This window comes from Erinaceus europaeus, chromosome 13 (assembly GCF_950295315.1).
Source record: "Erinaceus europaeus chromosome 13, mEriEur2.1, whole genome shotgun sequence".
NCBI classification, from domain to species: Eukaryota; Metazoa; Chordata; class Mammalia; order Eulipotyphla; family Erinaceidae; genus Erinaceus; species Erinaceus europaeus.
Window position 1 is genome coordinate 67,687,263 of NC_080174.1, and position 27,734 is coordinate 67,714,996.

At 40.2% G+C, this 27,734-nt stretch overlaps 1 protein-coding gene across 2 annotated transcripts in view; it reads right to left on the bottom strand.

Annotated features, from left to right (window-relative positions):
• MACF1 (microtubule actin crosslinking factor 1) overlaps positions 1–27,734 on the bottom strand; it is a 434,870-nt gene that overhangs the window by 284,347 nt on the left and 122,789 nt on the right. The window contains exon 1 of one of the 2 annotated variants that reach the window (XM_060206157.1): positions 25,335–25,680. The exons of the other annotated variant lie outside the window; for it this stretch is intronic. Within the exon in view, the coding sequence (XP_060062140.1) occupies positions 25,335–25,443 (109 nt within the window). The 5' untranslated portion in view covers positions 25,444–25,680. Of the gene's footprint in view, positions 1–25,334; positions 25,681–27,734 lie in introns of those variants that run through there. 2 annotated transcript variants of the gene reach the window in all.

Sequence of the window (27,734 nt, forward strand, 5' to 3'; positions counted from 1 at the left end):
ATGTACATTTAATCTTTGACAAAGGTGCCCAGACTATTAAATGGGGAAAGCAGAGTCTCTTCAACAAATGGTGTTGGAAAAAATGGGTTGAAACATGCAGAAGAATGAAACTGAACCACTATATTTCACCAAATACAAAAGTAAATTCCAAGTGGATCAAGGACCTGGATGTTAGACCAGAAACTATCAGATACTTAGAGGAAAATACTGGCAGAACTCTTTTCCACATAAATTTTAAAGACATCTTCAATGAAACAAGTCCAATTACAAAGAAGACTAAGGCAAGTATAAGCCTATGGGACTACATCAAATTAAAAAGCTTCTGCACAGCAAAAGATATCACTACCTAAACCAAGAGACCTCTCACAGAATGGAAGAAGATCTTTACATGTCATACATCAGACAAGAGTTTAATAACCAACATATATAAAGAGCTTACCAAACTCAACCACAAGAAAACAAATAACCCCATCCAAAAATGGGGAGAAGACATGGACAGAATATTCACCACAGCGTGTCGGATGATAGCGCAGTGGGTGGTGCAAAGCCCAAGGACTGGTTAGGATCCTGGTTCGATCCCCTGGCTCCCCACGTTCAGGGAGTCGCTTCACAGGCGGTGAAGCAGGTCTGCGGGCATCTCTCTGTCTCTCTTCCTTTGTATCTCCCCTTCTCTCTCAATTTCTCTGTCTCTATCTAATAACATATAAATTTTTAAAAAGATTAAAAAAAAAGAATATTGGGAGTCGGGCTGTAGCGCAGCGGGTTAAGCACAGGTGGCACAAAGCACAAGGACCGGCATAAGGATCCCGGTTCGAACCCCGGCTCCCCACCTGCAGGGGAGTCGCTTCACAGGCGGTGAAGCAGGTCTGCAGGTGTCTATCTTTCTCTCCTCCTCTCTGTCTTCCCCTCCTCTCTTCATTTCTCTCTGTCCTATCCAACAACGACAACAACAATAATAACTACAACAATAAAACAAGGGCAACAAAAGGGAATAAATAAATAAAATAAATATTTATAAAAAAAAAAGAATATTCACCACAGAAGAGATCCAAAAGACCGAGAAACACATGAAAAAAAATGCTCCAAGTCTCTGATTGTCAGAGAAATGCAAATAAAGACAACAATGAGATACCATTTCACTCCTGTGAGAATGTCATACATCAGAAAAGGTAACAGCAGCAAATGCTGGAGAGGTTGTGGGGTCAAAGGAACCCTCCTACACTGCTGATGGGAATGTAAATTGGTCCAGCCTCTGGGAAGAACAGTCTGGAGAACTCTCAGAAGGCTAGAAATGGACCTACCCTTTGATCCTGCAATCCCTCTCCTGGAGATAGATCCTAAAGAACCCAACACACCCATCCAAAAAGATCTGTGTACACATATGTTCTTAGCAGCACAATTTGGAATAACCAAAACCTGGAAACAACCCAGGTGTCCAACAGCAGATGAGTGGCTGAGCAAGTTGTGGTCTGTATACACAATGGAATACTACTCAGCTGTAAAAAATGGTGACTTCACCTTTTTCAGCCAATCTTGGATGGACCTTGGAAAATTCATGTTAAGTGAAATAAATTAGAAACAGAAGGATGAATCTGGGATGATCTCACTCTCAGGCAGAAGTTGAAAAACAAGATCAGAAGAGAAAACACAAGTAGAACCTGAACTGGAATTGGCGTATTGCATCAAAGTAAAAGAATCTTGGGTGTCTGGGGGGAAAGAATACAGATCTAAGAAGGATGACAGAGGACCTAGTGGGGGTTGTATTGTTATATGGAAAACTGGGGAATGTTATGCATGTACAAACTACCGTATTTACTGTAGAATGTAAAACATTAATTCCCCAATAAAGAAATAATAAAAAAAAAAAAAGATCTGGTGCTGAAAATAAATCACTATCTCCTATAGTAGTGAATTTCCCAAAGCTACTTCCAGACCACTGATCCATTTAGTTCTGTTCCTTTTCTATTTAAGCCCAGATCATTCCTTACACCATCTAGTTCAAACTAGATCATGTCACTGGCTACACCTGGCTGCCTATCCCTCTCCACATGGCAAATCTACCCTAATCTTCTCTGCCAGCTTGGTTCATTTATTAGCCCCATGCATGTCCTCTGGCATCATCCTCTAGTTACACACACACACACATACACACACACACACACACACACACACACACACACACTCCAAATCTGGAAGGTTCCACTTAACCTCCATCTCTAATTCATATTCAGTCACCACAGTGACACATCCTGGGCACTTTATGTCTTGTTTAGACATAATTAATTTAGCAATCACCTTTATCAATCACTCAGTTAATCAATTTCTAATACTTCCTAATCATTCTCAACCCTCAGTCACTTCATTCTCATTTTTCCCTACTTATAAAGAATATTGGGGCCAGGTGGTGGCACACCTGGTTAAGTGCACACATTACAGTATGCAAGGACCTGGGTTCAAGCCCCCAGTCCTCACCTGCAGGGGGAAAATCTTCACAAGTGGTGAAGCAGGGATGCAGGTGTCTCTCTCTCTCTCTCTCTCTTCCTCTCGCCTCTTTCCCTCTCAATTTCTGGCTATCTACCCAATAAATAAAGATAATTATTTTTTTTTTAAATCTAAGATTACTCCAGTCTATGCTAGACAGCACAGCTAAGCAATTCAGAACTGTCATCACTAATACACCCAGGGACTCTTCATCTGCCCAAGCTTCCATTTCTACGTTACTGTGACAGTCCCCAAACCTGAATCACATCATTGCTTGACTCTTTATTTCCATTCTATGTTGAGAACATTCAGAAGTAAGTGGCAAAATTATAAAAATATAGTTCATTAGTAATTCATGCAAACTTCAGTTAGTTTTTTTCTCTATAGTCCAGTTATCTTTCTCTTAATCTTATTTTATTATCTTTATTTATTTATTGGATAGAGACAGGCAGAAATTGAGAGGGAAGGGGAGGATACAGAGGAAGAGAGACACCTGTAGCCCTGATTCACCACTCATGAAGCTTTTCCCCTGAAGGTGGGGACCAGGGGCTCAAACCTGGGTCTTTGGCACTGTAACATGTGTGCTCAACCAGGTACACCACCACTTAGCTTCCGTCCAGTTATCTTCTTACTGATTATCTAGTAAAAGCCACATGGAAAACCGTGGAGAGAGTGAAGCAGTTGCTCACCAGACTTTCATGCTTGAGGTTTGGAGGACTTGGGTTCAAACCCTGGGTCCACCATAAGAAAGAACTGAGCAGTGCTCTAGTCTTTCTCTCTAGTCAAAAAACAAAAAGACACTTTTTAAAAACACTACATAGGTACCACTCCAGACAGCATCAATGCTCTCTATATCCAAGTGAATGCACTTCACCTACTTTTCTGAATTTGTAGCTACTCCATTTTGTGGCTACTCCAAAAGTAATTTTCTATCTCTATTTCTGGGATTAGTTTTATATTCCTCTTTTCAGTCTTGAGTCCTTTCCTGCTTTTTCACACAAGAATGACCTCTTCCTATTATAGGTGACAAACATGAGGAATAAAAATGGATCTAGAAGTCATATATAGACTAACTCTGCTGTTACACAAATCCTTTTAAGAACAAAGAATCTGAAATGTCTGTCCAAATTGGGTATGCAACTGCAATATTCTTTTTTTTTTAATTATTTATTTATTCCCTTTTGTTGCCCTTGTTGTTTTATTGTTGTAGTTACTGATGTCATTGCTGTTGGATAGAACAGAGAGAAATGGAGAGAGGAGTGGAAGACAGAGAGAGGGGGAGAGAAAGATAGACACCTACAGACCTGCTTCACAGGAGAGAAAGATAGACACCTACAGACCTGCTTCACCGCCTGTGAAGTGACTCCCCTGCAGGTGGGGAGCCGGGGGCTCGAACCGTGATCCTTACATCAGTTCTTGTGCTTTGCGCCACGGGCACTTAACCTGCTGCACTACCACCCGACTCCCTACAATATTCTTGATGCTCAAAAAACTCAAGGTTAGGGGCAGAGGGTAGATAGCATAATGGATATACAAAGTGACTCTCATGCCTGAGGCTCCAAAGTCCCAGGTTCAATCCCCGGCACCACCATAAGCCAGAGCCAAACAGTGCTCTGGTAAAAAAATAATAATAATAAAATTAAAAAATAAAATAAAATAAATTAAAAAAATAAAATAAAAAACTCAAGGTTCATGGAGAATTCACTACCTTCTACGGCAATACATACTAATTTAATAGTTCTGTAAAGCGGCATAATCTGAATCCTTAAAGTTCTGCCCACTCCATTTGGTCTCCATTTGGAACTGTTTGGATTTTTTAAATTTTAGTCCATCTTTCACTAATAGACTCCCTCAAATATGTGAAGCCAGTATTTTTATTTGATTTGACCACTGCTTTTCCGACATATTTTCAGATGCTGATTTTGTTATCCAGCCAACATTTTCATCATCCTTTCCAAGTCTGTGTCATCTGCAGACTTAATCAAATAAGGCATACAACTACAGTTTCATTCAAGCCACTGACATTTTACCTCTCCTATTTATTTTCTCTTCATGCCATGCTACTCTCTACCTCTTCAAATGCTATTTATTTTTTGAATCACCTTTAAAAAGTGTTTCTTATTTCTTTACTTTATGATATATTGGAAAGAGAGAGAACAGGGCGTCATTCAGTTCTCCTAGGAATCAAACCTAAGGGCTCTGGCATGAAAGTTCTGAATTTTAATGCTGAGCTATCTCAACACAAAATCTGCAACTCATTCACTCACTTCTTCTTTAAATACATCCTTATTAAGGACCTATCTGCCTGCAGTCAAGGATGCTCAGCTGGTAGAGCAGCAGACCTGAAGACCCGAGGTTCCCAGTTTGATCTCCAGAGGCACATGTGCCTTAGTGGTGGTCTGACTTGTCTACTTCTCTATGGCTGACACAAAACAAGTTCTCTCACGTTAGTGATGATGAGAGAGTCTAGGGTAGGGTAGAAAGATGGGAATGGCTTGCCAAAATGAGAGTGGGGGAAGACTGAAGATGATAAGACAAAAACACTGAAAGGGCAATACATTTACCCTGAACTTGAGGAATATGAAACAAAGGGACTTGAAGTGTGCAGTCAATGTTTTCAGATAGAAAGAAAGAAGCTTCCCCTAGTGCTGTAGGGCCTTATCTGGAAGCTAGGTGGAACACAGGCAAAGCAGGAACACTCCCAGGGTTATTATTGAGGCTCGATGACTGGTGACTACACTACGAATTCACTGCTCCTGGAGACCCATTTTTTTCCATTTTGTTGCCCTTGTTGTCCTTATTGTTATTTTTGCCATTGATATTGCTGTTGGATAGGACAGAGAGAAATCGAGAAAGATGGGGAGACAGAGAGGGAAAGAGAAAGACAGACACCTGCAGACCTGTTTCACCGCCTGTGAAGTGACTCCCCTGCAGGTGGGGATCCAGGGGTTCAAACAGGGATCCTTACGCCAGTCCTTGTGCTTTGCGCCACGTGTGCTTAACCTGCTGCACTACTGCCCGACCCCTTGATGTAATAACATTTAATACAGCATAACAGAATGACATAGAATATGGCATAATGATAGTGAACAAAATTGTACTGAGCAAAATTCTTCAAAATACAGGTGTTCTCAAAGGAGTAAAAAAGGGAATTGGGATGAGAAGGAGGAGACATTAGAGGAATTGGAGACACCAAGATTTGCAACTACAGAGACACTAAATACAATGCCTAACCAGAGTAACAAAAAAACCTCCGACTAAATGCTTATGTTACTGTCTTAGTGCCTGACAGAGTAGATCCAGTTATTAACAACAACAACAACAAAAACAGGCATTGTGGCTAAAAGGAAGAAGCAAGCATTCAAAGCAAACATCAGAACCAGATATTGATATGGCACAGGTGTTAAAGTATTAAACAGAATTTAAAATGTGGTATTTAATAAGCTAAACAAAATGGTCTAATGGGAAAAAAAATGGACAACAGAAAGAACAGATGGGGAATGTAAACAGAATGGTATGAAAGGCTCAAAAAGGAAATGTTACAAATTACCCATTGCCCAGGTGGGGCATGTATCTTGCCATGTGTATGACCCAAGTTCAAGTCCTGGTACCACATGGGAATGCCATGATACCAGGGGAAGTTCCAGTGCTATGGTGTCTCATCTTCTCTCTGAATAAAAACAAACAAACAAACAGACAAAAAAAACTGGCCTTTGGTGGATTCATCGGACTGGACAAGAAAAGAACAATAAGTTTGAGACAGGATGACAAAATCATTCCCAAATAAAATGTAAAAAATAGAAAGATTATAAAGAGGATAAAAAGTTCTTCTCTCTCCCTCTTTCTCCCCCACCCTCTCTCTCTCCCCCTTCCTCCCTCATAATAAGTCAATAAATATTTTTAAAAGGATCAAGCTGCCCAAATAGCCTGTATTTGACTCTAGCAATAGAAAAATCACAGTCACAGGGGTTGGGTGGTGATGCACTGATTGGGCACACATGTTTCCATGATCAAGTACCCAGGTTCAAGCCCCTGGCCCCCACCTGCAGGGAGAAAGCTTCACAAGTCGTGAAGCAATGTTGCAGGTATCTCTCTGTCTCTCTCCCTATCTCAACTTCTCTCTGTCTCTATTCAATAATAAATAAACAAACAAATAAATAAATAAAATCGAAGTCACTATCACAGTTCCTACTTTTAAAAATATGAATCTATCAAAAAGAGAAACATTGTGGTCCGGGAGGTGGTGCAGTGGATAAAGCATTGAATCCTCAACCATGAGGTCCCGAGTTGGGTTCCTGGCAGCACATGTACCACAGTGATGGCTGGCTCTTTCTCTCCTCCTCTCTCTTTCATGAATAAATAAATAAATTCTTTTTAAAAAAGAGAAGCATCTTAGAACCAGCTGAGCAATGCTGGTGTGTGTGTGTGTGTGTGTGTGTGTGTGTGTGTGTGTGTGTGTGTGTGTGTGTATTTCTTAAGAGAGAAATAACTTCCATGAAGTTTTTGATAAGTACTCTAGAGAGATAACAGCAGAGTACCTAAGAATACAAGAGAAATAGTTAAGCTTACCTAAGTAGGTGAAGGAAACATGGAAGTGTTTATATCTAATGTTAAAAGATATGCTGAAGGGTCTGGGGAGATAGCACAGAGGTTATGCCTGAGGTTCTTAGGGCCCCAGCACCACCCTAAGCCAGAGTTGAGCAGTGCTCTGGTTTAAAAATAAATAAATAAAGTTATCCAGAATAACTAGAGAAAGTCGAGTCAATACAAGGTTTTCACCTTAAGCAAGCTCATGGGGACAGGACAGAGCTTATGTTCAGAGAACTGCACAGAATTAAGGGCAGCTGGAAGACAGTAGTGTGTACTGTCGTATGCTTTACATTGGTTTGTTCTAGCCCTCCCCCCCTCAAGAGAATTGGATGAGTCCTGTTAATTTCGCGGGCCTGCTTGGCCCCACCCAAAGGAACCCAGAGAGAGGGTTCCTGAGTCCGAGAGTGACAGAGTTCCTCAGTTCCGGAGTTCGAGAGTTTCAGAGTTACAGAGTAAGAGAGAGTGTTTGTGCCGCCGCAAAGAGACAGCAGAGTTCTGTTTGGTGATTAGTTTGTCTTAGTTTATGAATCGTTGTTCTTGAATAAAGAAATACAGCTTCCCTGCCCAGCCGTTGTCTCCGCGTCTCTGTTACCCGCCCGCGAAGCCAACCCGGCCGGCAAGAGTCCGAAATTTTAACAACAATGTACTAGAAAGGATAGGAAAGAATGGGTCAAATGACCTTTCATGACTGGTAAGGAGTTTTTCACCAAGAAGTTGAAAATGGGAGGGTAAAGGGAAGCATTGAAAGATTTTAAATAGGAGAATTACATGGCTAGAATTGTGTTTAAGGTAACCTTTTCTGACAGCTCCAGTTCTCAGTAGTCTCTTTGTCCTCTGAATTTTTATGGGACTTAATATGATAATTCCTCAATCAGCACTTATATAATTATATAGAGTTCTAAACTTTTAATACACTTGTTCTTATGTCACCAATAAAATTATCAGCTCCTAAAGGAAAGACATCACACTTTACTCTTTATATTTCCCACAGATTCCAACAGGCAAACTTTCTCTCTGTCCTATCCAACAATGACATCAATAACCACAACAATGTTAAACAAGGGCAGCAAAAGGGAAAAATAAATAAATAAATATAAAACAATAAAAAAAAAAGATCGAAAACAAAAACTTTCTTGATTAGTCAGTATATGATTACAAGATTGGTTAAACAAACACAGAGGATAAAGTCAGAACTTAAAATAAGTGAATATGGGGAGCTGGGTGGTAGTGCAGCGGGTTAAGCGCAGGTGGCACAAAGCGCAAGGACTGGCGTAAGGATCCCAGTTCAAGCCCCCGGCTCCCCACCTGCAGGGGAGTCGCTTCACAAGCAGTGAAGCAAGTCTGCAGGTGTCTTTCTTTCTCTCCCCCCCTGTCTTGCCCTCCTCTCTCCATTTCTCTCTGTGCTATCCAACAACAGCAGCATCAATAATAACTACAACAATAAAACAACAAGGGCAACAAAAGGGAATAAATAATAAAAATAAATTTTTTTTAAAGTGAATATGTAAAAAAAATTCCAACACCCCATAAGTATTACCCTCACTGCTTAGGCTTGCAGAAGTGATAGGAAAAGCAAAACTAAAGCTAACTAAGAATTCTCCCACCACACTTTCTTCAATACCAGACTCACTCTGCTTCATTATAATTAATATCCCTATAATCAAAAATAGTCAACTTCTAGTTTTAGAATATTTTCACTCTAAAGATGCAAGTTTCCTTTCTTTTTTTTCCTCAGAATTTATTTTATTATAATGTATGTATGTGTTTGCTGCTGTAACAGGTTAAATACATAGATGAAAAAGGGGGAAGGTTAGATATTCTTTTAAACTAATATATACTTCAAAGAAGAGGCAAATTTTATTTCTTCTTAGTTCACTGCTCATTCCCTTTAGAACTGAAGGTGCAGCTAGCACAACTTAGTTTTTTTTTTTTTTTTTAAGTGAATAGAGAAACTGAGGAGGGGGAAGAAAAGAGAGACACCAGCAGTACTGCTTCACCACTCATGCAACTTTGCCTCTGCAGGTAGGGATCAAGGGCTGGAACCTGGGTGCTTGCACATGGTAGCATGTGCACTTAACTAGGTGCACCACTACCCAGCCCTACAACTGAGTCTTTAATGTTACCAGCCTTAATCCTTCTGCTTCTCTACCAAGCACTTATGTGAAATGATGCACTAAGGAAATTTGTTGGTTTCAGTATCAGTTATTCTTCTAATAACTAGAAAGCTGGCCTTTGATTCAGGGGAAAAGTTCAAAGTATTTGTTCTAAATAGAATTACTAAGGTTAACAGAATTACAGCCCTTCCTAAGAGAAGCTAGCCTGCTTAGAGCTGAGCCTTTAGATTTCCTGAAGCTAAAGATACTTTATTTAAGAATCTGATACTATAGACCCACCAATTACCTTGAAGTATTTTCCCAGTTTAATCTTCAGGATAAGAGGATACTGTAGTGTCTGGAGCTTAAGATTTTAATAAATAATAATAACTTTAACTATTAAAGACCTTTAAAATGCTCCAAACACCTCAGACATTCAAACTTTTTAGTAACTTTTGGATTTGACTTCCTACATATAAATCCTAAATTTAATACCAGTCTCTGAAAATACTTTTCCACTTAGTACTGGAGATAGAATTTTCAAAAGTGCAGTTACTTGAGGGGAGAATATCCATTCAAAGAAAAAGGTGATTTTTTTTTTGATACTTGTTACAAACTAGACACCATCAAAGACTGAACCATTACCTTTCCTTCTCCTTGGGAATCCTAATCCAACAATTACCCTCTAGCTTATGAATTTTTAACTTTTCCTTCCCATTTCCTGAACAAGCATAATAATAATGCTCACTGTCCCTACTTCATCTTCCTACTTCCACTCCCACAAATAACTGTTCTCCCCCACCTCACTCTCCACTCCTCCCTCCCTCTCTCTCTCCATTCTTATCTCTCCTTCTCTCTCTCTCTCTCTCTCTCTCTCTCTCTCTCACACACACACACACACACATATACACAATCCAGCAGATGTTGCTGATCATTTCTTTACCTTTTTTACCAAGGGTCCATAGATTGGTTTGGAGAAGGTGTATTATAAATCACCTAAAATGCCTGGTGTTACATGCATCATGGAAAGAAAAAGAGTCCATATCTTTAAAAAAAAAAAATTAACAATTGCTGTTTACATTTTTTCAAGAATAATTTAATCTACTCACATGATTTCAACTACTTTTGTATATTGATGATTTCCAAACCCAAAACTTTAGTTCAGACTGTTATTCCAAACACTCACCTCTTATGTTCAAATGCCTTCTAAGTCTTCCATATTTGCCTCAAACTCATCTTGTCTAAAACTGAACTATACCTCTTCTTGCTTTTAACAATTTACCTGCCATAATTCATCTCTTATGAACTAGATGTTTGGATCTCTTTCCTAAATTCAAATTCTGAAATTCTATTCCCCAATATGATAGTTAATTAGAGGGAGAAACCTTTGAGAGTTTGAGTAATGACAGCAGAACTCACATGGATGGTATTATTGCCTTGTAAAAGGGACCCCACAGACCTCTTATTGCCATATTAGGGTACAGTGAAGATGGCAGTCCATTTACCAGTAAGAGGGACCTCACTAGCTGAAAGACACTAAGAATTAAGAGGCAGAAGAGCCAGTTGAGGTCTCCTATGACAGACCAAGAAAGCAATCTAAGCACATGAGGTGTTAGTTCAAGATTATTCAAATGTTTCTAGTCAAAGCCACTGGGAAGAGAGGTACTTCCGGATGAGGAAAATGGGAGTTATAGGCTGGGTAGTGGCAGGCTTGTCAAAGTGAAAATAATGATAATGATGTGCTGGCAGGACCCTCTTGCAAAAAAACTGGAACCTTAGGACTAAAGTTCAGAAGAGCTGTCAGAATTAAGAATTGAGGACACAGATTTGAAGCTAACAGCTGATAGATAATGTGACAGAGCATTCTGTTTGAACAAATCTTTCTGAACTGTCACTTTGTCCATATCATCCTTAAATTCAAAAATCCTTTAGTGTCTACCAAAAGGCCAGAAAAATCAAGTTCAATTCTTTAGTTTTCAAATTCCAATAGGATCCCATGAAATTCCAATTCCACTTTCCTTCACTGTGCACTGTGTGCTTGGAAGAGATAAAGATATGATCTCTGACTAGAAGGAATTTAGCTTCTCTACTCTCCCAATTTTCTTTATACTTTCCTGAATGACTCGACTACAATCATTCTGACTTCACTGTTTCTATTCATACCTTGTACATTCTGTGCAATCCTTCCCCCTACTGGAGTAGGCACCTTCTTCTTGACCAACTTTAGAGCCTTCTTACAAGGTCCGCCTGATGTTTACTTCCCCTTCATACATCCTTATGGCAAGACCAGTCACCTCCCAACACTTTAAATGCCAGGTTTTTCTGTTCCGTGGCACTGAGCATATAAAACCTATTACTAGATAAATCCTTTTTTTTTTTATTTTTTGAGAGAAATGAAGATAGACAGAAACACACACAGAGAGAAACACCAGAGCACTGCTCAGCTCTGGCTTATGGTGGTGTGGGGGATTGAACCTGGGACTTGGGAGCCTCAGGCATGAGAGTCTGTTTGCATAACCATTATGCTGTCTCCCCTGCCCTAGATAAATCCTTATGAAAATCTCATCTTTTTAGCTTTTTGGAGTTGAGGACCATACTTTAACCTTTTCTTTCTTTTTTCTTTTCCCTTCTTATTGGTGGAATTAATGGCTCACAAATACAGTTGTTGATACAAGTGCAAAATTTCTCAATTTTCAGCAAAACACTCTCACCCCTAGCTTAGGTCCTTCTCCACCATTATGCACTAGGACCTGAAAGCCCACCTGCCCCCAGAGTCCTTTATTTTTGTGCAATACACCAAACCCAGCCAAGAGAATCATGCTTCAAAGTCCCTTTAAAATCCAGCAGTTAAAACATAGTGGGCATTTCAAAATCATCTGGGCTAAGTGCTTTAATATTATACACCCCTCATAATGACTCTGCAAGTTAGGATCTACTTGAACTTCCTTTTAACAAATGTGGTAATTAAGCACAGAAAGGTTAAACCTTTTCCCAGCACATATAGCTGGCAAGTGGTAGAGTATGAGCCCATGTAGATAGTTGATGCCAAAGTCCACTCTCTAGCTTTTAAGCTATACTGCCTGTAGAAGATTAAACAAGGAAGGATGAGCTAGAGACATAATGCTTTCATCCTGACATTTTCAATAAAGTTTCTAGGCTTCTTCACGTTTTTCTATTGCTTATGGAGAAGAGGAAAGGGTTCTTTAATCGCCAAGTATGTTCAGATAAGAAAAGATTCTTTCTTGTAAATCTCTGGGAGGAAATCTCAATGGTAAAAAGCTGAACTGCATGGCAGTAACTGAAATTGGCCCTTAGTACCCCAGCACTGATATAATATCAGTTTTGTTATTCAAAAAGCATTACATATTTGGCAGAATCAGCCGAGCAGTCAGGAGACACTGACCACTACCACCCTCCAAAGATTTCTTCTGAGATGCCCTCTCAAGCAAACAGCCTGACGTTTCACCCTTAGTGGAAATGTGCCTCTTTGAATGTCTACTTTGTTCTGCTTCAAAGACTCAGAGTATAAAATCAAAAGATACTATTAGTAGATTGTCAATTCAGTCATTTCTAAACAGATTTCACACACCAGTTAGTGTTCCAAAATAAATCAGAAATTCAAATATATCTTTAAAAAAAAGAAAAGAAAGAACGACCTATCATTTAACAATCATTCTTTCATAAAAATAAAAGATATTTTAATGCCAAGAATACAGAGGTGGGGGCAATTTTAGAATCAAGAACAGTTCTTTAAAGAAGTTGGGCTTTGTGAAAGCATTTTGCATTTCCTTTTTCTATCCATTTTACCAAGAAATGACAAATTAATGTCTCATCTCAGAATCATAGAGTCCAAACAGCAAGGAAACTTGTGGCCAAAAAGGCTAGGTCATTTGCTCAAGGTCACAGAACACCACTTAAATTAACCTCTCAGCAAGAGAGACCTAAGTCACAGCCAGGGTAACTTTTCTCCTAACCTTCACCTCTTCTTTAAAGAGGCTCCATCCCCATACCATCTCCAAGTCTTTCCCCCTCTTCATAGCTGGCATAAGAACGTATGTGTAAGAGAATTAGTAATCAGCCCCAAAGAGGAAACCTAGGCCATGACTCCTCCCTCCTGCCCTCCGAGCTCCACCGGTTGCTCGGAGGTAGACACCCTAACCAACAAACCTCTGCTAAAAATACCCCTGAACTTTCAAAACTATTCAACATCACTTAAAAGTAGTTTCCTGATACAGGCAGAAGCATGAGTATGAATTCAGTGTCTATAAAAAAAAGTCCCACACCCAAGATCCATGCTCTTCACTAACTGCCAGTCATTGCAAGCGTAAGAAGTTCCCCAGGAAGTAGGGCGCACCTCAGTCTATTCTACTGCTCATTTTAACAAGCCCAAAGGCTGTCACGCCTGCAAAGCTTCAAAGCCCATGCACTCCTGTGAGTCAATGAGAGCAAGGGTTATTTGTCTCCTCAGGCTCAGACAGGGGGGGGGAGAACAACTTCATATACTAACCCATACAGCACATGCGGCAAACCAGGTGGGCGTTGAACTCCTGCTCATCTTGGTAACTGGGCCACATGGCACCCCTTGTGTCTGTTGGCCCTGCTCAAAGGGAAGGTGCCCCAAAGAACCTCCACCAGAGGTCTGAGCAACCCTCCGTAGCTCCTTAAAAAAGGCTTGGAGGTGAACAGAGACAATCAGAGAGAGCGACAGCAGAAGTAAGAGAAGTGGCTCCACCCACCATTTCCTACTGACCTCCTCCTCCCCTTGAGGTCAGAGAGGAAGCTCCTCCCTAGGGCACTTCCAAAAGCTGGGTGCAGGTCTTCAGGCAAATAGCATCCTATTCAAAAGGTGCCAGTGCAGTGTCTTCAGACTAATGCAGCACATGAAGTGGGAGGTTCATGTGCAGAAGTCCAGTTGAATTACTAAGTGAGCACGCCGGAGTAGATTGTAGCTGGCCTTCTGAGTTACCCTCCATTTTGCAGCACATAAGGTTGTGACCTGGTGAGTCTTAAGACAGTTGCAGGAGAGCTGGTAAGGTAAAGTGGCTTACTGCCAAGTTAGGTACAGTGCATCCATTGCCCAACAAGCTCCTTGGGCTTGCCTCTTCTTGGGCAGAAGTACACAGCAAGTGTTAACCAACTGAGAAAGTCCCACAGCAGGACAAATGACAATGGAACAAGCCCATACACTGTCCACTGCCAAAAGAGTCCTAGATTCCAAAGGGAGCTTCATCCCCGCCCCCCCCCCTCCATACCCCAAACTGACAGCTTCCCAAAGGGAAGAGTCAGTCTCTCCCCAAAGATTCCACTTTACAGAATGGCACTACCCCCAACCTCTCAGGCAGATTTCATCAGCTTCAAAAATACAGCTACCTTATTGCTCCATTCTTCCCTCTCTTCCAGCTGAAAGTATCATTCCCAAAGTCCCCTTTCTCTTCCAAGATACCTCCCTCTTTTCTTTTCAGTCAGGATGCTTGACTCAGCTGTGTCAGAAATCCTATTATCCATCAGTGGGAGATTGCTGGCTTGTTTGTCCAGCTTGTTTTCTGAGTCTTGGTTAATTGTACCAGACACTGGAATGTTGAAGATACACAATAAAGGGCTTTTTCATTCAGATGGCCCAGCCCATCTATTGCCTCTTCACAATTCTGACCCAACCAGTCTCCAGAAAAGCTGGGCCTCTGCCGAGGTCAGGACAGACACTCCAATCCTGGCCCCACACCACCTCACTGCAGATAAGAGCCTAATCACTGGGGCCTTGGCTCCAGCTCCCTAAATAGAAAGACTTCTTTAGGCTAATGCTGCTTCCACTCCTATTCCTGAAGGCAAGGAGGGAGGGAGGGGCAGCACCTAGCAAAGCAAGTTTCCAGAGATCAGCCCCAAAGACTACTAGTGAAGAAAAGTAAACAAGAGCTGGCCTAGCAGGTCACTCCATTTAAACAAGCCCTTTGACCTGCCTTACTTAGTGGAGCCCAAGAGTTTCTTGCACTTCTATAGTGCATCCCTCCCACCTACCACTCTAATAATCCTGTTACTACTTACTAATAACAGAAGCATAGCTGACCTTGTCCCTCCAAGACTAAGCTCCCAGTCAACTTTACTCAGTTGGTTCCATCTTACTAGACTCTTGTTAGTCAGGCTGAAGAGGATAGGCCTTGTTAGATTTTATTTTGCCCTAGGAGAAGAAATATATAGTAGGGAAAAAAATATGATTCATATTTAGCAAGTTTTTCCTTTATCAGTCTTAAATGCCTTGAACACATAGCCCAGCCTCTGACATATGGAAAAGACACAAAGTAAGCCAAGCTAAAATTAACTGAGCATCTACTATACTGTGAGTATGCAAGTATTATGCCAAGAATTTTAACTGTCATTTAATTTAGCCCCATCAACAGGTCTCTATGAGAGGTGTTAGTATTTCCACTTTAGAACTGAAAATAGGGGCCGGGTGATGGTGCACTGGGTTAAATGCACATAGTACTAAGTGCAGGGATCTGCACAAGGGTTTGGGTTCAAGCCCCCACTCCCCACCTGCAGAGGGGACACTTCACAAGTGGCAAAGCAGGCCTACAGGTTTCTATCTTTCTTTCTCCCTATCTCCCACTCCTCTCTCTGTCCTATCAAATAAAATGGCCACCAGGAGCAGTGGACTCGTAGTGCTACCACTGAGCCCCAGCAATAACCCTGGAGGGAATAAACAAACAAACATACAAACTTAAAAAGTAAATACCTTAACCAAGATTATATATCCACCTGTCTAGCTCCAAAGCTTCATCTCCTGTTAAATACTGCTATATTCTGAGAGAGACCTAAACAGTATTTCTATATTATTTTATTTATCAATGAGAAAGATAGAAGGAGAAAAAGAACCAGACATCACTGGTATATGTGCTGCCGGGGATCAAACTCAGGACCTCATGCTTGAGAGTTCAGTGCTTTATCCTGCGCCACCTCCCAGACCACCCTCAACAGTATTAATTGTGCTTGGGGGGAGCTGTTTATTTATCTCCCATGAAGGCACTGTTGACTGAGGAGAGCAGAGTCTTGGGGGCAAGGTCAGGCCGGTTGACAAAGACAGACCATCCCCTCTGGTTCCTAGGAGGTTTTCAACCTCAAGAAGCAAGCTGGTCAATACCATGCTTAGACATTTATCCAAAGGACACACAAATACTAACTCAAAGGGACATATGCACCCTTATATTCATAGCTGCATTATTCACAATTGCCCAAGACTGGAAGCAGCCTAAAGGCCCATCAACAGATAAATAAATTATGGGAGGGTGGGGGAGATAGCATAATGATTATGCAAAGAGACTCTCATGCCTGAGGCTTCTAAATCCCAGGTTCAATCCCCTGTACCATCATAAACCAGAGCTGAACAGTGCTCTAAGAAAGCAAGCAAGCAAGCAAGCAAGCAAGAGATTATGGGATATATACTCCATGAAATACTACTCTGTTAATAGTAGTAGTGATAATAATATATTATCATGTCTTTTTTGTTTTTTTTTTTCTATGGTGGTACAGGGGGTTGAACCTGGGACTTTGAAGCCTTAGGCATGAGAGTCTGTTTGCATAACCACTACTTATCATGTCCTTTAGGACAAAATTGATAGAACTGGAGGTGATTATGCTTAGTGAAATAAGTAAAGAATTGAAAAACTACTGGATGGTTTCACTTATATGTAGAGTCTGGAAAACTGATACACATAAACTAGCAAAAAAAAAAAAAAAAAATCCCTAGAAGCAAGAAAGCTGTTGCTAAGACTGTGAGAACTATGATGATTGTCTTTGGGAGGTGGGAGATGGGAGGGTGAGGACACAGAACTTTGGTGGTGGTTGCGGGGAGGAACTAAACCCTGTAATCTAAATCTTACAGTCTTATAACCTACTAGTTACAATCATAAGTAAAAAATAAAAATAAAAATAAAGTGTAGGGAGGAGAGAAGCAAGCTGGTGGTGACACTGCCTCCTCTTTGATTCAGTCAGCTCTAGTCAGCCAGATAGTAGCAGAGAGCCACATGATCAATCTACATTGTGATTATCAAAGTCATTCCCTTTCTTTTTTGGTACAAATTTTAGTCATTTCAGAATTCATTAGATATTCAGAGGTGTTAGAAAATGGCAATTTATGGAGTAACTTATTGCTACCTACAGGTCTTTTGTTGAAGCCAATCTTTCCTCAAGTGGCTAGAAGTTATATGAGAGCTGACAGCTACTGGCTACCTTGCAATTGTACCGAAAATTGAAGCTATGTATTTATTCCCTAAAATGACACAATCGCCCGCTGTTAAGGATATAAAAGCAGATGCAGCAGTTTTTCTAACGGGTAAGACTGATTCATAATAGATTACTAACTTTTTACATATTCCCACACTGACTTCTATCACATTTCTTAATTCCAAACTGTACAGACAAGCAATTATATTTTGTCCCAGCAGTCTACAAATGTTTCCAATTACGTCTTTTCGGGAAAAAAAAAATTACAATAACAAGTAATTGTCTGGTCCTTACCAAGTATACAACATGTTCTTAGAATGATCTCAAAACAACTGTGCAGTATTATTAACCTCATTTTCAGATGAGGAAAGAGACCCATAAAGATTAATGTTACTCCACAGGTAGAGGCAAGAACTAGGATGCAAATACTGACAGTCTGACCTCGGTTACATAATACTTACTTAGTTCCCTTGCCCTAAGCCCAGATCTTCTGACTCCAAGTTCAGTAAGCTTTCTACCACACTTCAGAGAGAAAGAAAGAGAGAGACTGGAGAAGGAGGGGGGGAGGACAAATGGAAGAAATCGCATTACAAAAATCTAGAAAAAAAAATAGTTAACAGGAAAAAAATATGAAAATTCCACCATAATTATAACACCTAATGTGCTGGGCTAGAGAGAAAGCTCACTCTTGGGGTGTATGTCTTGCCATGCACACAGCCCAGGCTTGAGCCCTGGCACCAAATGGAAGGTGTTATGACACTGAAGAGACTCATGTCTCTCTCTCCCTCTCTGTGTCTCTGTCTCAGTGAAAAAGCAGCCCAGAGTAGTGAAATCTTGCATGTACAAAGCCCAGCTCAAATAAACAAACAACAATAAAACCACAACAAAACACCTAATATCTTAGTTGAGCAAACATGTTAGATGACTTGAACATTTGTTAAGTCTATTATATGCTATGCTTACCAAATCTGTAGACAGTCCAAATATAAGATGCACAGATAATGCCATAAATAAAATGATGAACACTTAAAGCAAGCTCAAAAAGTTGCATTAAATTACACAGGACAAAATCTAAACAGAATATAAGTCTTGCCAAGTTAAAAACAAAAACAAAACAAAGCACACGTCTCCCACTGCACTGAAGGAAGCTTTGATGCTGTGATCCCTTCTCTCTCCCCCCACTCTCTGTTTCTTTTTTTTCTTTTCCCTTTTGTTGTCCTTGTTTTTATTGTTGCTGTTGTTATTGATGTTGTCATTGTTCGATAGGACAGAGAGAAATGGGGAGAGATGGGGGAGACAAAGAAGGGGGAAGAGAAAGACAAACACCTGCAGACCTGCTTCACTGCCTGTGAAGCGACTCCCCTGCAGATGGGGAGCCAGGGGCTCAAACTGGGATCCTTATGCTGGTCCTTGTGCTTTGCACCACGTGCTCTTAACCACTGTACTACCACCGGACTCTCCACTCTCTGTTTCTATCTTTAAAAAAAAAAAAAAAAAAAAAGGCACAGCAGTCTCTCCACAAAGAGAGAAAACAACAGTTCATGTATAAGATTTGACCATTTTATAATTGACTTCAAACTTAATATGACTCAAGAGTATGATGGGACTTTTTAAAAATCTATGCATCCCTAGACTGTACCGCATGTGGTCCAGATCCAGGAATTTTAACTGATCTTCCTACTAAAATGTTGGATTGTCCAACCCGTTTGTTTTACAGATTAAAAAAAAGAAGAAGAAAGCATTTATCCTTTCACAAAAACCAAGGAAACTAAAATGTTTGTCTCAAATAACTGGAAAGTTCTTTTTCTGCTTACATTATCACAGTGTAAGCTATTACTGCACTAAAACACAAGAAAACTATCATTCAATCAACTTATATTAAACACCCACCTCAGGACATATATTAAACTAAATGAAAGCTTATATATACCCTAATAAATAGGACATGGTCCCTCTACAGCTTATCTGTAATGTCACCTAAATTGTTTCATTCATTTGTTCAGGTGACATCTACTGACACCTGTTTTGTCCCAGACACCTGAGTTACTAAGATGAGTAAGAAGCACTGTTCTAAAGATCTTACAGTCTAACAAAATCTAATTAGTAGGAAGAGAAAGATCTTAAGCAAGATGATAATACAGGTTTGAATAAGAGGTATTACCAGAGTACTCCAGCAGCACAGGAGAGGAACTCTTATTTCAATCAAGGAAGACTTTCCAAAGGCAGTAACCACTTACTTTGAAGGACAATTCTCAAGTAGTCCAGTTTGAAAAAGGCTTCAGACTTTTCAGGTAGAGCTCTACAAGTATTTTAATAACACTGGAGTGCTGGGTGTTTGTAAGGTCAAGACAGGAAATGAAACTAATGAAACAAGCAGGGGGCAGATCATAAAAACACTCATGTAATGCAGAAGACATCAAACTTCTTCTAAAAGCAGAAGGGTCACATTCACATGTATTTAAGCAGAAGAGCAACACAGTCAACTCTATAATTCAAAAAGACAGATTAGCAGAGGATAGAAAGGAGAGATTAGGAGAGGAGTCGGGCGGTAGCGCAGAGGGTTAAGCGCACATGGCGCAAAGTGCAAGGACCAGCATAAGGGTCCCAGTTCGAGCTCCTGGCTCCCCACCTGCAGGGGGGTCACTTCACAGGTGGTGAAGCAGGTCTGCAGGTGTCTGTCTTTCTCTCCCCCTCTCTGTCTTCCCTTCCTCTCTCCATTTCTCTCTGTCCTATCCAACAGTGACGACATCAATAACTACAACAATAATAACTACAACAGCGATAAAACAAAACAAGGGAAAATAAATACAAAAATTTTTTTTAAAGAAGTGATTAGAGAAAACATTATTTCAACAGTCTGAGAGAAAGTAAACAAAGCCTCTAAAGCAGAAATAAGTTTTTAGTAGCATTGAAAACATATATGTGAATGCAAGTACAGATGAAGTGTAGTGAAAACTAAGCTACTAATACTAATTGCATACTAATCTCTATAGGTATTAAATAACCTCGGTACAAACTACCTGTATCTTTATCTTGTTTATATCTACTGAAGAGATGGTAACATGGGAATGTGATGATAATGGCTGTGTTATTTTACATTTCAGATTTATACATGTATGCAAGCATTTAGTTGAGATGGGGGGGCCCAAGGGCGCACAGAGCACTGCTCTGGCATATACAGTGGTAGAGGATGCACCCAGGGCCTCAGACATGCAAGCCATGCATTCTACTGTGAGCCACCTTCCCTATGAGAAAGCCAGAGTCTTATATGACTAGATTTCACTAATGCACCAATGTGTAGAACATAAAAAAAAACAATATTTAACAACATATAAGTTTCAGAGGTCTGAGCTCACCGATTTAATAGTCAAATCACATAGTCCATCAGGTAATTCTCACTGACACTAGAGACTGTTTACTTTTATCAGTAGTAGAGTCCAGTTTACTTCTATGTTGTGTTTTATTGCAGAGTTGTTGGGTTTTTTTTAAACTGGTTTATGCAAATAGAAATAAATAGTACTGGGAGTCGGGCAGTAGCACAGTGGCACATCCCCACCTGCAGGGGAGTCACTTCACAGGTGGTGAAGTAGGACTGCAGGTGTCTGTCTTTCTCTCCTTCTCTCTGCCTTCCCCTCCTCTCTCTATTTCTCTCTGTCCTATCCAACAACGACATCAATAACAACAACAAAAATAAAATAAGGGCAACAAAAAAGGGAATAAATTTAAATAAATAAATAAATAGTACTTGGACTGACTGCTTTGTCTTCAGGTGCTGCCTCAGCAGCCTAGACCTGCAGTACCTCCTTTTTCTTTCTTTCTTTTTTTTTTTTTTTTTGCCTCCAGGGTTATTGCTGAGGCTTAGTATTCCTGGAGGCTAATTTTTCCCTTTTGTTGCCCTCGTTTATTGTTGTTGTTATTACTGTTGTTGTTTTTGCATAGGACAGAGAGAAATGGAGAGAGATGGGGAAGACAGATTTGTTTCAAAGTTAAATATCTTCAATATCAGGAGGTGTTCTTGGTGGCCATTTTATTTGATAGGACAGAGAGAAAGAGAGAGAGGAGGAGCAGATAGGGAGAAAGAAAGATAGAAACCTGTAGGCCTGCTTTGCCGCTTGTGAAGTGTCCCCTCTGCAGGTGGGGAGTGGGGGCTTGAACCTAGACCCTTGTGCAGATCCCTGCACTTAGTACTATGTGCGTTTAACCCAGTGCACCATCACCCAGCCCCTATTTTCAGTTCTAAAGTGGAAATACTAACACCTCTCATAGAGACCTGTTGATGGGGCTAAATTAAATGACAGTTAAAATTCTTGGCATAATACTTGCATACTCACAGTATAGTAGATGCTCAGTTAATTTTAGCTTGGGTTACTTAGTGTCTTTTCCATATGTCAGAGGCTGTAGCACACTGCCTTAAGCACAGGTGATGCAAAGCAGGTTAAGCACAGGTGGGTTAAGCACAGGTGGTGCAAAGCCCAAGGACCAGCATACGGATGTCATTTCAAACCCCCGGCTCCCTACCTGCAGGGGAATTGCTTCACAAGTGGTGAAGCAGGTCTGCTGGTGTCTATCTTTCTCTCCCCCTCTCTGTCTTTCCCCTCCCTCTCTCCATTTCTCTCTGTCCTATCCAACAATGACATCAATAACAACAACAAAAATAAAACAAGGGCAACAAAAGGGAATAAATATATTTTTTAAAATCTTTAAAAATAAATAAATATCTTCAATATACAAAACATATACACTCATTATAACATCACTATATATATCATAATATTCTTTATAACAATATCACAAAAAAAATAAGGTGGAACAAGAAACTATTTTTTTAGTACAAACCACACCAATATTACAATGGTATCATTTTGGGTATGTGTTTCCACTCACTCTTTTGGACTGAGCTCATTTAATTGAGTCTTGCCTAGGAATTTATTAGGATTGAACCTATCTATGTTTTTTTTTCATGTTTCAATGCTTATATTTAATAGGTCTTCTGATGTAAGATATTTTTATTTGTATTTTTGAGGAAACCTCAATTTACAAGACTGAACATTTTCTTTTTTTTTTTTCTTTAATTTCCTTATTGGGGAATTTATGTTTTACATTTGACAGTAAATACAATAGTTTGTACACGCATAACATTTCTCAGTTTTCCATATAACAATACAAACCCCCCCTAGGTCCTCTGTCATCCTTTTTGGACCTGTATTCTCTCCCCACCCGCAACCACCCCAGAGTCTTTTACTTTGGTACAATACACCAATTCCAGTTCAGGTTCTACTTGTGATTTCTCTTCTGATCTTGTTTTTCAACTTCTGAGAGTGAGATCATCCCATATTCATCCTTCTGTTTCTGACTTATTTCACTTAACATGAATTTTTCAAGGTCCATCCAAGATCGGCTGAAAACAGTGAAGTCACTGTTTTTAATAGCTGAGTAGTATTTCACTGTGTATATATACCACAACTTGCTCAGCCACTTATCTGTTGTTGGACACTGAGGTTGCTTCCAGGTTTTGGCTATTACAAATTGTGCTGCCAAGAACATATGTGTACACAGATCTTTTTGGATGGGTGTGTTGGGTTCTTTAGGATCTATCCCCAGGAGAGGAATTGCAGGATCATAGGGTAGGTCCATTTCTAGCCTTCTGAGAGTTCTCCAGACCATGAACCTATCTATGTTATACAGTATGTTTAACAATAGTGTACTACTACTTCCAGTTTGGGGGAAAAAACAAGAACAAATCAGAAAAACTTTTGCCTTTTAAAATAATATGTATGTTTATGCATGCAATATACACATATACACAGAGATGGTACAGACATTCTAGTAATGTCTGACAAGTAGCATATTAGAATGTATATAATATTTTAAGTAAATGAGATAAGCTTAAAGTTATAATAAAACGAATGCAGAATTTCTTTTTTTTTTTCTCCTCCAGGGTTATTGCTGGGCTCGGTGCCTGCACCATGAGTCCACTGCTCCTGGAGGCCATTTCCCCCCCTTTTGTTGCCCTTATTGTTGTAGCCTCGCTGTGGCTATTATTACTACCACTGTTGATGTTGTTCATTGTTGGACAATACAGAGAGAAATGGAGAGAGGAGGGGAATACAGAGAGGGGGACAGAAAGACAGACACCTGTAGACCTGCTCCACTGCCTGTGAAGCGACTCCCCTGCTGGTGGGGAGCCGGGGGCTCGAACCGGGATCCTTACACTGGTCCTTGCACTTTGCGCCACATGCGCTCAACCCACTGTGCCACCGCCCGACCCCCAAATGCAGAATTTCCAAGTATTTTGTGGGAATATTGGTATCCACTGTGAAAAACCACTGCATTATTGATACAGATAAACTGAACATATTACTAGAATCAGATGTTTCATAAGAATAAAAACTTTTACAATGCATTCTTTTTACTTCAATGCATTTTATGTTTATTTATGAAACTGGCACTTCTAGAATACAAAAATAGAAAGCACTTAGTTGTGGGACTATGGCTCCTCTCACTCCATAGGAAATCTTACATAGAAGACACGCTTTTAAAATATTATTCATTTAGCGGTTTAGAGCTGTCACTACCATCATAATGCATACATAAAGTGTCAGACTCTGCCTCTGTGATATTTATTTTCTCACTGTGTATGACAATCCTCCTTCACATGAATGAATTATAGAGAAGCAAAAAACTCATGCCTAATCACTTTGGGGTACCTTTTTAAATACCACTCTGTTTCTCTGATAATGATATAAACTGGGATCTAAATATTTAGTCTAGAACTTTTCTGAGACTGGAAAAGATACTGCGGAATGACTGAATCAATTCTAATTCAGTCAAGCATTCATGAACTTTTAATAGAAAGCTTAGTAATAAGTCATTAAATTTCCCATCTAACTAGTATGATACAAAGTAGCAAGTGTCTCAATATGTTGGTTTGAAGATGAAAAACAATCACAATGACAGTGCAAAAGGCATTAAGATCCAAGAGTGTGCTCCCTAAAAAATGTTAGACTTTTACTAAGTTTCAACTTGGGAGACTTAGAATCAACTATATCACAGGCTATAATCTCTGCACTGTGCCACAGGAGTCAAAGGAAGCTAGTGAAATTTACAATAATATGGAAGGAGTAAGGATCTCGGTTCAAGCCCCTGGGTCCCCACCTGCAGGGGAGCAGGTCTGCAGGTGTCTGTCTTTCTCTCCCCCTCTCTGTCTTCCCCTCCTCTCTCCATTTCTCTCTGTCCTATCTAACAACATCAATAACTACAACAATGAAAAACAACAAGGGCAACAAAAGGGGAAGAAAGATAATAATAATAATATGGGAGGAAAGTGTGTCCATGTCAGGTTCCTGGGGGAAAACTTCTTTGCACTGACCAGGACAACTCAGATACAAATAGAGTGAACTGTAGCAATCTGAGGGAAAAGGAAAAGTTTCAACACATCAAAGAAAACAGAGGCACCCTGGTGTTTCAGAATGCACCTTAGCAGTGAACACTACTAGACCCTTCTTTCTTTGCCTTTCCTCACCTGAAAATGAAACAAAATCTAGAAAATCAGAGAAACATCTTAGTTGACAAATTTTCCTAAATCTTTACCTCGAGGAGGGTGACAGAGTTACTGTATGCTTTTGGTTAAAAACAAAGATCCAAAAATGACTCTGAAATTTATAAAGAAAGGAACTGAAGAGCTTGATTCTCTAAAGAAGGATCCAAGTTGTCATAGTTGCCACTTCCTTCAACCCAGACATCACCTCATCTAACTAGCACCCTCCAGCTAGATGGTTTCAGTTCAGGCCCCAAAGAGGTCCCAGGGCAGTCCAGCTTCCCAAGTATATCCATCCATACAATCAGACTAAACACCCCAGCAGAAAGGATGTAAAAAAGCAGCTGGGAAAAACCTCCCTACTCTCCTCCACCCACCCTCCAAAAGCTCACAGTAGATTTAAAGATTTTTACAGTTACCTGCTCTGCCTCTGTTACATCTCCTCCAGTACAGAACACCAGCAATTCCAAGAACATGGGTCAAAATGAAGATGGTGGGTGGCAAATAAGATGAATCTAAGAGAGGCATTTCCAAGCCGGTTCTTTCTCCTCCCCTGAGTTTGCCACAAGCCCACAGCTCAGTGCAGGCCTCTGAATGCCTTTCTCCTGAGGTTACTGCTGTCTGCTACTATCAGCACAGAGGCTGAGGCCCACAGCTCACTGTTGTCAGAGACTTCCTGGCAGCTTCTTCTCCATCTCGCCTCTGACTTTTTCAGCAGGCTATAGTGGATAGGGACTAAAACTGTACAGTGTATCTCACACAAAGCCCAGGAAACAACTGGCCAGAGGGGGAGGGGAAAGAAGGAACAAGGGGAGTGAAAAGGAGCGCCTAAGCTAGTGTCAAGCTGACTCAAACTCTATCTTTGGCATGCTCTGTTCAGCTTAAACAAACAAACCTCAGACCTTCTACTAGGAGGGAGGGTATTAGAGAACGTCACATTTCTAACTTTCCACTCCCAGCCTGGATAGAAAGCTAGAATTCGCGATGCAGCCAAAAGTTAAAAAAAAAAAAAAAAAAAAAAAGTCACATAAGTACTAGGGAGTCACTGGCTGAGAGGAGTATGTAAAACCATCCACAAAGAACCTGGCACAGTTGTAGAGGGAAGCCCTTCCACACACAACTACAGTCTGAGAGGAGGAGGTGAGGGGCTGACTATCACTACAGAAAGGAAATACAGAAGATAAACTCCTGTAAAGCAGATCTGACTAAAGTGATGAAGATCAACAAATAGAGGAAAAACTGCTCTACGTATGTTATTTATTTTGGATAGAGTTTTTTTTTTTTTTTTTTTAAACCAGAGCACTTATCAGCTCTGGTTTATAATAGTGTGCAAGACTGAACCTGGGGCTTAGAGCCTCAGATACGTCAGTTTCTTTGCATAACCATTATGCTGTCTACCCCTAAGGGGGAAAAAACTGCTCTATAAGTGTGTTTTTCACAAGTTGGAAAGCATTTTCTGTGAGTGCCCAAGGGTCCAGGAAACTCAGTGGTGGCAGGAAGCAATGCCTTCTACAAAACTGAAGCCTGCTGGCCTGACATACCATTTTTCTACATATGACATGAAAAGGTTTGTTTCCTTACTTTGTCTATATTTGCACATATATGTGAAGGAAGAAGAACTGAACCACCTCTGTGAAAATAATATTTTACTTTGAAAAACTGAGATGGATCTGTATGTTGTCATTACAGGAAGTGGTTAGAGGCTGGCTGGAGGGAGTAACTAGTTATCTTTTTAGAGTTCATTTATTATATATAAAAATTAGCCATTTAAAGTCATATTTTGCACCCCCCCCAACCTACCCCTTACTAACAGCCAGTGGGCTGGGCCCCAAGCCATCATAAAAAGCTTTGTAAAAGTAAGAGTCTGACTTCATTAAGATTTCAGGCTTCTCTTTAAGGTTACTTCCACTCAAAAGAATTTAGACTGGTCCCCCACAACCGTTACCCACAAGAAATCTCAAAACAAGGCAACACCCCAGAACCTCTTTTGTGTCTGCAACTGATATAAAAGTAACTGTGAGAAACGAGGCTATATATCTTTTCAAACTGCCAAGGAGTTATATTTAGGATCAAAATAACTGTCATATACAAGGATTATCACTTCAGCAGACACAGAGAAAAAAATTAAGAAGAAGAATGAGAAGATTAAAATTTAGAAAAATAATATTTAAGAAAGACAGATTTATTTTTACCTTTGTTAATAGTGATTTAACAGGGATGTTTTTTTTTCATAAGATTTCAGGGGTATAAGGGAATTGGGTGGTAGCACAGTGGGTTAAGCGCACATGACGCAAAGTGCAAGGACTAGCATAAGGATTCCAGTTTGAGCCCCTGGCTCCCCACCTGCCCGGGAGTCGCTTCACAGGCAGTGAAGCAAGTCTGCAGGTGTCCTTCTCTCCCCCTCTTTGTCTTCCCCGCCTCTCCCCATTTCTCTCTGTCCTATCTAACAATGACGACATCAATAACAACAACAATAATAACTACAACAACAATGAAAAACAACAAGAGCAACAACAGGGAAAATAAATAAATATAAAAAATTTTTTTAAAAAGACTTCAGGGGTATAATTTCCCAACCATACGTGGTCAGTGTAAGTCACTACACCTTCCACCCAGGATCTGTGCTCTGCCTTCTACCCCCACCCTATAACCACCACAGTGAAGAGAAATTTATTTCTAAAACTGTAAATACCCAAGACTAAACTTTGGTTAAAAAAACAACAACAACAACAAAAACTAGTATTGACTGATGAGCTTTGAAACACAAGGCTTCTTGAAATGGAAGGCCCTGGTCCTGAGCTCTTGTCATCCATCTCCTC